The 12,405-nt window shown below is 41.4% G+C and overlaps 1 protein-coding gene across 1 annotated transcript in view; it reads left to right on the top strand.

The window, feature by feature from the left end:
- Positions 1–40: 40 nt before the first annotated feature.
- The window catches only part of mettl15 (methyltransferase 15, mitochondrial 12S rRNA N4-cytidine), a 42,550-nt gene continuing 30,185 nt past the window's right edge, over positions 41–12,405 (top strand). The window contains exons 1-2 of the mRNA XM_076155263.1: positions 41–80; positions 2,108–2,346. Of these exons, the coding sequence (XP_076011378.1) occupies positions 2,128–2,346 (219 nt within the window). The 5' untranslated portion in view covers positions 41–80; positions 2,108–2,127. The remainder of the gene's footprint in view (positions 81–2,107; positions 2,347–12,405) is intronic.

Below are 12,405 nucleotides of genomic sequence, written 5' to 3'. Positions count from 1 at the left end.
TGGTCCGTCGGGAGTGACGCAGGAGCGTTGCGGCAGCTGGGGGGCGGGGTCAACAACGACGCAAGCAGGCAGCGGTCACGGTAAGCCTGCAGCTAAACTCCCTGCAGTGTCGACACGTTTCTCACAGTCACAGCCGCTACAACAACGCCGAAATAGCGTCTCTTTAATGCACATTCCCAGTCTGTGTGATCGATGGCTCGCGTCAGTTGCAATTGCAGGCGGCCATCATGTACAGGCCTCACACTGGCAGCATCGACTGCATCGGTGTTTGGTGTTGTAAAACGTGCTTCTTCACGTTAGCCGCTACTGTCAGAGATGTTTGATTAAAGTAAGCAACGCCACACGTGACCTCTTTTCGAAAACACACAACCAAAATACACTGAACGCTACATGGCGAGTTCCTTCGTGACTAACGTGCAGCCCCCATACGCTACCATGATTGTCAGGCGTTAGCATTAGTGGTCAAACTAGCAGTCTATCCGCCTTTCAGCCATCGTCATGGTTTGTTGTGGTATTGTATAGTATACATACACGTATTAAGTTAAATATTATCTTATGAACCAGCTGCGGTGAATCTACTTTATTTCTTTCCCTTTCCCCAGCGTTCCTCGCCATGGTGATCGAAGTCAGGGGTGTAGCTAGGAATTATGTGTCACTGACAGACCCCCCCCCCCCTAAATGAACATTTATGTGAGCAGTTTCTGTTTGTAGCGTATATTACACTCTATATGGCACTAGGGGCAGAACAGAGGCGCACATAAGCCACTATAGACCAATCTGAGTAGCATCATGTCATGGAACATAAAATATTTTAGAAATCTACTCTTAGTGTAATTCAAATTGGATGACACAAGCAGACATTTTGCCAATATGGCTTCAACGTGGTAAATTGATGATGGTAAGTCCACTGCCACCACAGTTGAACACTGGTTTGCACTGTTGTTATACCTCAGAAATGTCCGGTGGTCAAATCCATTCTGGGCCTTTCTGTGTGCAGTTTGGATGTTCTCCACAATTTTGTGTGGGTTTATTTCAAGTTTCTGGTTTCTTAACACAGTTCATGCATGTCAGGTGACCTGTAAACCCTATATGGCCTGGAGGTGTGAATGAGCATCTTCTGTGAATAATAGACTCATGACCCGTCCAGGATGTCCCCTGTCCCTTGAATGTGTCAGGATGTACCCTGTCCCTTGAATGTGTCAGGATGTACCCTGTCCCTTGAATGTGTCAGGAGGTACCCTGTCTCTTGAAAGCTGTGCACTTCAGCCCAGTCCACTGCACATGATAAGATGTTATAAAGAATAGGCAGGTGGCTATTTGCTAATTGTTTCTGTTTTCCACCAAATAGCACCTTACTTTCTCTCAGGGTGTAAAATTGTGATTTGTCGACAGCCCACAATGGTAATGTTAACAAAGAGGTACCCTGATCTTAATTAATGTTTCAGCTATGACATAAAATCTAACTGCAGCCATTCACCAATGCCACATTCAGGACTCCTCTAGCTCCTACATAAATGTCTGTTTTATCGGAGCCATATATCATTAACTGAGCTCTAATTTTAAATACATCTTGTTGCCAGGAAACATCTGAGTACCTTTTTAACCAGATGTCTAACTTTGTAACCTGGTGCTGGCAATATTGTTCAAGTAGAATGCCAAAATGTAGATTTAGTGAGCCTGTAAATTTATTCAGTGGACTTTGTTGTAGTGGGCATATGGCTTGCATTGCTCCTTTCTAAATTCAGCAAATAGGGCCCTCACCTCAGGTTTACATTCATGGCATGGAGCAAAAAAATCGACTGTACAGTTCATAAAACCTAGAAACACTGAGAGGACACATCTGCAGGATTAAACCAGACACTCTGAATACTTAAAGCGTACCCTCATCTCGAGTGGTACTTCTGGAAGATTCCTCAGTGGACCTTGCAAACCCCTAATCTGAGACTGTCAGAATGATAAAAAACATTACAAAATAGCCTCAAAGTCTCAGTTTATTGATCACCAGCATTGTTCAATAATTTAGCATTTCCTTATAAACACATTTATTTTTAATTGTGGTAAATGTTTCAGTTTCCTCTTCTTCATTTCATATCTTTTTTTTCCTTAGATCTTCGTCAGAGTAAAATAATGATTTGCTCTGTCCCTGTCCGCACCAACCCACGGTCATGGAAAACAAATCTGGCTGCTTTGAGAGTCTGGATGTCCTGTAAGTTCAGTGTACACTCTTCTACAGCTGGTGCCTCCTCTGGCCCTGGTTCCCTGGACTCTTTTTCAACTGAAAGGCCTCCTCACACACCTGTCATGCTTAACGAGGTGCTTCATTACCTAGACATCCGACCAGGTCAGGTAAGGTTTGTGCTTTTGTTCTTTGCTGCAAGGTTTTAGATACTGTGAAGGCATCACAGTGGTTGAACCTATATGTATTAGTCCCACAAAGGTCCCACAATGTAACCCATGATAACATTGCTCTTGTAGTAGTTGTATAATAATAATTATCACTACTACAAGGCTGCATTATTCTTAAGGAATTCATTGTTTTCATTAGGAATTAGGGTGACACAGCAGGCACTATCTCATTTAGATTACAGATTGTCTCACTTTCCCCAGTATTCATTCCTCTATACCCCCTGTACATCTTATTTAAAGTCCTATTGGCTGTGAGCCCAACAAATGGACAGCTGTAATGTTAGATACAGGTAAGCTTCTCGCTAGACAGTGTGTGTGTCCTAGCAGAGTGTTGTTTATTATAGACTCTGTTCCATTGTTTGGCATTGGCTTGAGTACAGCCCGTTGGTGGTAATACACTCGTAAAACATGCCCCTTAAACATACCGTAGGTGTAACTTTTAAAAATGTTTTTGTAGAATTTGGAGAAATTATCTTTACATCTTGATAGGAATCCTCAACCTTTTCAGTGTATAAGATCACATCTTTGTGGCACCTCTTATTGATGGAATGTGATGTGGGGAGTACCTATTTACTTGTTAACCCTGAAAAAGGGGGTTACTTTAGTATTTTATCATTTGCATGTCAGGGAAGCTATTCGTGAAACGCATTGGCCTGCACAAATCCAGACCTGTGTCAGTCTAGTGGTAAATTTCAGTATGAAATCTGGGTGATAAACTGTATTTGGTTCATGCTTGTTAGTAATCAATATATCTAATCTCTAAGCCAACTCAGTTGATCATTCAGCTAATATAAATGTTGAGTGTTGATCTGATCTTTCATGGATTCTAGTGGATCTGCGTCTCTTTTTAGCCCCCCCGCTCTGCGTCTGTCACAGACACAAACACTTCACAGTGCACTCGCCACCTCCCATGCGTCTGGACTCCAACAAACACACAGACGTGTCTTGAAGAGCACAGCTCTAAAGCAGAGAATTTAGGTTTCCTTTGCTGATTTGACATGTCCCTTTTGCTGCTACACCACTTTACAGGCAAACAGCTTGCAACCCAATTTAGCTTTCAGGTCCAGGTCAAAATATCACGCATTAGCTTGGTATTTGTTTTTTACAACAACATTTAAGGACATTTACAGAATTTAACAATAGTATTGTCCCCCCGAAGCACTGCCTTTATTACCTTATTATAGATACCACAGCACCTTTGAAGGAAACTAATGAAATCAGTATGTGCTTATTCTATTCTCTTTACTGAGTGGTTTGTTGCCAAGGCAAATTTCTATTCACACACGTTTAACAAATTCTTGTACGCACACATGAACTGGACATGGCAGTATCTTGGCTTTCATTAGATAGATGTACTATCAGGACAGATGAGCCAAAAGCCTTCTGGTGTGGCAGGCAGCACAGGAGGGGAATTAATGCCCCCCCCCCCCAATATAATGCATGGACAAGATAGGTGGGGGCCACGGGTCAACAACTTAGTCAGGAATTGCGCCACTGTAAGGCTGTTGGCAGGACACAGGGTGCTGCAACGCTCCTGCCTGAACTTTAGCACCTCTAAACTCCTCCGCTGCCCGCCCATTTGCCAACTGTCCCAAGACAGCTTGCCAATCAGATGCTACTAAAAACCGTTTGATAGATTTTGTTTTTGTACATTTTGTAGACTGTCATTAATGTGACATCCTGAGGAAGCGTCAGTATTTATGATGTAGATTTTGCTCTCCTGTGGATGTTCAGTCATTCATTTATTAATTTCCGTGATGATTTATAACACATGTAACCTACTGTTTACACTTTTATTCATTTTGTAACCACAGTGAAATCAGAGGTTTATTAGGGTGCCATCAAATCTTCATATTAAACAACCGTGTGGCTGGATTATTACTCTGTAAAAACAGCCTGATGCTCTATCATTCTCAGTCAGAGGTCTGTATTTCTGACACCGCTCTCTCACAGAGCTGCCATTTAGCCAGCCAGTCACATTTGTTGTTGTTAAGTGATGGTGTCACTGGCAAATCAGTAACAGTGAGGAAAACCTACAGTTGATATGAAACAAATGCCCATTGAAGGCACTCAAGTGAATAATTTGAGTGGCTGGTAAGTAATTCAGTGTTTAACAATACGTAGTTGATCTCGTTGGTAATGGCAGTCTAAATGTAGTACTTGAAATTAGACCAATATGTGTACAAGAAGCGTTTCAATGTTCTGCCACCTCCCACACAGTTGTAAATGTGCATATAGGTAGCAGAACATACTGAGCCTACAGTAAGCGTTTCATGCGTAATAGGTTTAAGATAGATATTTGATGATTTGATTGGATTTGTTTTTTATTCATGGGTGCTGCCATGTTATGCCAAAGAAACTTGGACTTCTAGTTCTGCTCCATCATGCTTCTTCAAGTCGAGTTATAAGTAATTGTAAAGGATGACTTTTTTCTCATTAACATCCCCAAGACTATTCATATCAAATGTAAAAACTGAAAGAAGAAATAGAAATGTTTGCTAGACGATGCAAAAGATTACAAATTAGAAGCGGCAGCAGATTCATCAATATTCTATTCAGAAACACTCTCCTCCTAAGAATGACAACAGTTGCTATGCAATCTAGGGCCGCAACACACCTGCTTTTCAAAAACAGTATTTATGATGTATGATAGCCTTACCGTTGCCGCAATAGTGACCAGCCTAATGAATCAGTCCTAGTGAGGCAGATGCATACGTTTCCATTCTCTCCTCCCATTCTTTTTGCGGCTTCACATGGATTAACACAAACCCGCACATCTTATGAGCGCAAATCCCCGGTGTGTCACAAGGGTAAATACGGACAAACAGTGTTTTCCTGTAAAAGCCCTGCAATACGCTTAGTAAATCTGGCCATAGGTGTTTGGGCCTTGACGTTGGCAGTGTTGTTGTAAACTGACAGACAAATAAACACCTCTGACACGTATTGCTGCCAGTGCTAGTTCCGCTTTATGCTTCACCCAACATGCCTTTCAGAGAGTCGGAAGGTGGCGGAATCCCCCATCCCGTGGGTCAATCAGGGGGCATTGGCCTCTGATAAAATTATTAACTTGCCATTCAGCTTGTAATAATATCCCTGTTTAAAACGCAGAGACACACACTGCCCCTTTCCCTCTCTGTCACCCTTGTGTGGGCATTCTCCAAAGGTATAAACAAACCTCTGTCAGTAGTCAGAAGGGCAGAGTCAGACAAAGCATCTGTGTCCTTTAAGGGAGGCTTGCAGGTTTTTTAAGATTGGAGGCGCTGACTGGAGTCTCAAAGTCTACGGTCTATGATCACGTTATTCACACAGCGCTAACCACAGTACGGCCGAGCTGCCCTCCTGTCTCCTCCAGTTGAAGTCATCGCTCCTTTACTGAGCTCTGACGAATCAAGTATAGGCGGTGAATTGAAAATGAACGTCTGTGTCCTTAGTGTATCTGTGGCAGATGGGTGAAAACAGCCTGTGTGTACTGAGGCCTGTGCTTCTTATCTCCCGCAGCACCCTAACATGTTTTCCTGTAGCCTGTCTGTAGTGTTCTCTGGCAACGGCAACACTGTCCAACAAGTTCTTATTTCCTGCAGGTTTTGAAAATTAGTAGCCATTCTTAGTTTGCAAGAAAGCCTACAAGTTGAAGAGTTTCCTGGAAAGTGGAAGCAGAGCTAATTGCTCAAGCTAAACTAAACTACTACCACTGGTGGTATTCATAGGATTTCCTCACTGCCACTATGTAGGTGAGGTTCTGACAATAGGCTGGACTTAAGTGTGGGAAAAATGCTTACTAGCCTCATTTGATTGTGCAGGAAGACTTTCACCCAATAGGCATTGGTCCCTCTAAAGCCACAAGAGTTTGTTTCTTACAGATGTTTACGCATGGTCAACTGTGCTACTTATCGGCCCCCTTTTCTGCGATTTTGTTTATTCTAGGAAACACCTGCTGCGAAAAGATGGGGGAAGGACTTTGTGATGTCCTTCTTGTTCCTTCCCCTCCTCTTCCACCCCCTCATTGCCTCCGTGTTACTAATGCTTAAGTGAAGAACTGTGGTGTTCTGTGTGAAAGGGACAAAGCATGAGGAGTCCTCCACTGGTACAGGCTTGCTTGCGTGGGGGACCTCCTCCAGAACAGATTAATGAGCCATCAGCTGAGAATCCAGGGGAAAAACCCTGTTGTCCTGTAGCAAGAGTAACGAGCTGCCTACTCCTACATCTCAGTCTCAACTCACTCCCCCTTGTGGAATTAATGAGACCCTAGGCTTTAAACTTGTTCTTTTGGAGCACTGTAAGAATCCCAGATACAGTAAATCCTTTAAAGCAGGATTAGGTCAATAATAATTGTTTGCTGTAATGTGAAATACACTGAAGGTTTCTGAGCTCTCTTCAAGTTGGATTGGTATTATTTGCTGAGGCTGGTGGGGCAGAAGATGTATTTTTGCACAATACACAGAAGCTTCTGCGCCTTAAAAGGCTAAAACGCTCACCTCAAGCAAACATTCACACCCAGTCTGCGTTCATTAAACAAGTACAACAAGCGTGACTGTCATGTTGTAGCAAATATCAAACACGCTCACTTGAACTTGAGCAAGTGCACAGAGCCGACTTACGATGGCAATGGGAAACTAGCAGCAAAATACCGCAAAAATGCACAAAACACAGGTGTTGTACGCTGTTAAGGCCTTTCGAGGAGTCGAACAGACTTAATTAAGTGGTGTATTTTTCCATTCCCTTTGGTCTACCATGTTATTGAAGTTATTTGTCAGCTGTATTGTGGACACATGAAGAGGCACTTTATTCTATGGATAGATGATCACACAACACACTGCCAGCTGTTGCTTTAGAAGTTTTTTTCCAAAATGGAGATGTGATTGGGAACAGAAGCATGCGGTAGCGTGACAAGAGAAAGTAGTAGTAGAACTCCATTTTATTGTAAATTCTATTTTTTATAGCGAGGAAATTCACAGCTTAACAGAGGTTGTTAGAGAGGAAAAAAAATATGAGTGCTTGTGCAAATTTATCCAGTACACACTAAGCTTTTATCAACTTCATGGCACCAATCAGATGTCAGATGGGAATCTGAGATGAGATCTGTATTCAGGGCCACTTTGAAGGAAACACATTTCTCCCTTGGGCTAAAAGCATTTACAGGTAATAAACAATCACAATCAATTTCTGTTGTAATAGATAATAAAAGTAATAATGCAATTTAATATACTGTATGTCTGCTTTGTTGGCCCACCATACACCATACCGCTACATCTAAAATACACTTGAATAACCTTTTTTTCTATCCAACTTTATCCCCTGCATATTCCAAGCGTCATCCAGGTGAAGCGAGACAAAGGGGTAACATGATCTTGTCTCTTTGAATTAATTAAAAGCCTTGCAGTTGCTGTTTGCACCAGCAGAAGGCTAGAATAGGCTTTTTGGATAAATCTGGAATAGAGGCAGTTCCAGTAGTTGAATCATAAAGAGAACACTCTTACAGGACACGTGCCCTGTAAGAGTGAAGACTCCTGATTTTAGATATGAGTATTTACTGTATTTATTGCCCTGACTGGCTTTGCTATTAATTATAAGAGATTTTCATTTTCTTTGAATTAATAGTATTTATCATAATAAAGGCTTAATTTAACATTCATTGTTGAAGTTGCTGGTGGACTGTGTTGTTGGATCGTGATTTAGTGAGCTAAAATGCTCTTATTTAGTTTCACAACTATTTACAAAGTTACACCCACAGCTGTAGGCAGTGTATGTTCAAAATGTGATGTGTTTATTGTAGAATGGATGGTACACATGCATTAACACATTTTCTTTTTGACAATGAACACTGAATGTGTTTAGCAGGTCTTTAAATTGCAACTCGTCTGTAATATGTAAAGCATTAAGTAATGTAAACTATCTGGGAGAAGAAATGTGCGGTTTTCTCTGTAGTCACTTTGCCGTCACAATTCCTTCTGGGTCTTGACACTGTTTTTTACACTCCTTTTTTGGGAGCACTGAGTAGTGAAAGAGGAGGCTGGTAAATAATTGATCCTTGTAATTAAACACTCCAGCCAGGGATGCTGGGGCTGATTGACGGCCAGATATTAGGCCCTTGTCTCGTAAGGTTGCAAGTTTAGTCTGAGGTTATCAGTGGCCAGAAGAGTCTTTCTCCCTCCCTGCTTCATTACTTTCATGAGTAGAACATTTCATAGTGGAGTGCTGGGGGTGTGGTGTGAAGACAGTCCAGGACTTCATTAGCCAAATGGGGTGCTTCAGTCTACAGAGCACCAAATCGTTCAGCCTTGCTGAGCAGACAACCCCCCTTGTGGGTGCTTCACCACATTGTCCTGTAGGTTTTTTTTTTTACTTCCTTTCATCTTACACAGTATTCAGCTTCAGGTTCACTTCAATAACATCTTAAAGAAATAGCATTTCCTATGCCTACCTGAACAGATGGTGAGCACATCGGCAGAGTAAACCTTCTTACCTACAGTACCTCCAAACTGTATTTACTATGTTTTTGTCAACTTTGCTACATTGCTTGCAGAGGTCTATATGTTGCCTATCTTATAGTAGGTTGTCCCGTGAGGCAAAAATACTATATCTTCGTATAATTAAGCTCTACTAGAGCTGATTAATCGTGTATATCCAAATGCTTGATTTGGAAAAGAAATCATGTAAGAGTTTGTTCCACAAAGTAGTAAAAGGTGGCACCTGACCTTGTGCTAAGCTATGCTAAATTCTGCAATCTATTTCATGGTGATTCAACACAACGTGGCAGAAACACCAAAGTTGGAGGAAAGAGGCAAAGTTTGCTGCAACTGAAGCTGATGAGAAAAGCGACACCACAATGTGTGAAAGTATTCATCAATTCTGTCCCACCTAGGTCCATGAATATTACCGATCACTGCTTTACAAAATTGTACATCAGTTAAAACATTCATTTGTTCTGTTTAGGTAAAAGAACATTTTTCAAATCAGTATACTTCCTGTTTGTTTGATTGCATTTTACACAGTATACCAACTTTTTTTTAGATTTAGATTTGTGGTTCATTACTTTGCGCACAGTAATTTTATGCACTTAAGGCAGGTTTTACGTAGCTTTTTCTTTCTTAAATCCTGCATTAAAATACTTGATTGTTGTGCAGACTCAACAGAGCATCATCTCTTTTGTGATTTGAAAGCAATAGCCAGTGTTTGGAAGTATGTGTGTATATCTGAGAGACAGAGACACGGAGAAAGAAATGCTTGTGATGCATGTAATAGTAAATGAAAGTGCATGGCATTGGAGTAAATAGGAGGAAAGACTGTGGCTACAACATAAATTACCATGCAGATATATTTAATAACTATTACAATTGCATGAATATATATTAGGATGCATCTAATATCGCTGAAGTCTGAAAAAATAAACTTGTTCCTGTCCAAGAGGAAGAGTTGATACTATTACAACGGGCTTTATTGCAATATTTACATTGGTTCCTGGTGTCTGAGCGTGGGTATGCTAATCAGATACAAGCCCTGTGGACAGCTGGATTAAGATGACTCATTCATGCAACACATCTTCAATTGGTGTTTGTGTGAGGCTCAAAAACCGCATTATCTCTGTGGCCTACTGAGGGCTTCTTACATTGCTACAGCCATTGGACTATTTAGCAGCATGCACCGACTACTGTGTACAGTGATCACTTATAGGTGGAAGGATGCCCATACTGTCCATCTGTTCTGTCCATTGTTGTCTTAGTGTTGGGGTCCGAAGTGATGGGTTAGGGGTTGAATGGATCACTATGGCTGCAAACCTCAAGCCAAGACTTTCTTTAAATCTAGTTATCCTGAATATTTTAATGTGAAATTAGCAATTCTCTCAATGGCATTTGACTGTCATTTAGAATTCATCAATGGTATTTCCAATTCTTTTTATTGAGAACAAAATATGTTGAAATCATATTTTTTGCCACAAAATTGAGACACTTCGGTTATTTTTAGTATAATAATAGTAATATTAATAATACACAAACTTCTCTCATCTCTGACAGACAGATATGAGGAGGACAGACAGATCCACGTGTCATGCTTGGGTCAGAACAGGTGGATGTTGGCTCTCTCAGTGATCTTCCTCAGCACATATTCTGCTGCATGATCTGGTCTTACAAAAACCACTGTCGCATTATTTCTGATAAATGTTACTTTTAATGACCTTATCGGTTTCCCATTATTTTCTATTTTCCCAACATCAACCAGATAAAGTGCTCTTGTTCTCAGCAGGAGTCATCCCACTCCGCGCTAACTCGCAGAGTAATGCAGCAGTATAGAGTGTGTCTGTTGGACATGGCTCCATACCGCTGACCTGAACCAAGCACAGGAGCGTTCCTTCTCCCCTCTCACTGTTCCTAGACTGCTTCTATCTGGTGTCCCTGCTCGGGTTCACTGTTGCTGTACAGTATATCCTTTTCCCATGTCTTCGCAGATTCATAGCTTTGTATCTTGAAACCAGTATTTCAGGTTAAATGCTTCCACAATGAATCTTCCTTGTCCCCTGATCAGATCCGTCATTCTGATGCAGATTGTGGTCTACTGTCTGGATGACAGTCTTTGTCATCTCATTTTGTATCTGGTTAGGAGTGTTTAACAGCCTGTTAGATGTGTAAAAATGTCAGCTGCAATTCCAATCAACCGAAGCATTTGGTAACGAGCCAGATCTCAGCAACTACCCTTTGCTGTGTATGGGACTGTAGGGTGGGATTACACACGGCATTGAGGTGTAAGGTTAGACATGGGGTCAGAATAACGTAGAGAACCAACCATGACTATTCTGATTGATTTACGCAAGGTTGGACTGTGTAAGGTTGATTCATCAAGTCCAGTGCTCCAGTGCATACTTGTACCGCTGAGGCTCTTCTCTCTGGCCTGCTCTCTTAATTTTACTCCACCTGCACATACATTTGGATTCTGACCCATTTAAAATCTGGGAACCTAAAGCTGAAGCCCAGAAGCAGCCCTGGATCAACTGTGTCACTTGTGCTCTCGTGCAAATGTGGCAGAGAGCAGAGCATAGGTGGAACAAAGTTAGGTTGCCAGTAGCTTATGAATTCCTGTCATGGTTGCAGTCAATCAGAAGATTGAAAACATGCTTTTACTTTTGCCCCCGGAGGGGAGAGGGTGTAGTAAAGGGCTCTGTGTGTGTCTACATTTCTTTATACGTGTGTGTGTGTGTGTCTGTCCGCGTGTATAACTGGGATTGGCTTGACATTGTAATAGTAGAAGGGGAATGTCCTCCTGGGGAATGTTAAAAATATCTGGATCTGGATCCAGATCCAGGTATTTTTAGGGTTATTTGCCTGAGATATTCACCTTCTGGAGTGAAAATAATACATTTTAGCAACCAATTCTTCAACATTCTTGATTACATGAGTTTGATGCACACACCAGATGATTACTATAGTAAGTATGGTCAGTACAAAATTCTCGACAATAAAGTTGACTCGTATATTTAACTTAAAATCGATTCTGAAAGGACAAGGTCAGAAATGGTGTTTTCCACGCAGATTTACAGATTACTTTGAGCTTCTCTGTCATGCAAGATCAAATCCTGGATCTCCTTCTGTCTCAAAATGTGAAACTGGGGCATATTGGAAGCTTCTATCTTCTTTCCTACTGAGCACATGCTCCACTTGTTCCACCACAGCAAATTTCTCCTTAAATTATGCCTCTCCCTTGTAGGCAGAAGAAAGTGGACTGCCACTTCTCAGTGTGGAGTTAAAGGGGTTGACATCACAAAGCTTTGTCACCATGTCTGACACAACAGACTCATCAATCTCCCAATCGTGCTTCCTTAAACGGGACTGTAAAATGTCTTTGATGATGGGACCTGATGCTGAATGAGAGATCAAATGAAGCTCTACAACAACATCATCAATACATCTGTAAGACACCTTAAAAGTGCTCTCCAGTTTTAGAAACAACAAAGCCAAGATCTCTCACATCATTATCATGAACTCAAGGTGGAGAAAAATGAAGTCATCA

This window comes from Genypterus blacodes, unplaced genomic scaffold (genome assembly GCF_046128005.1).
Source record: "Genypterus blacodes isolate CSIRO-AG114 ecotype Tasmania unplaced genomic scaffold, CSIRO-AGI_Gbla_v1 ptg000067l_1, whole genome shotgun sequence".
NCBI lineage: Eukaryota > Metazoa > Chordata > Actinopteri > Ophidiiformes > Ophidiidae > Genypterus > Genypterus blacodes.
This window is presented reverse-complemented; position numbering and strand designations above follow the sequence as displayed.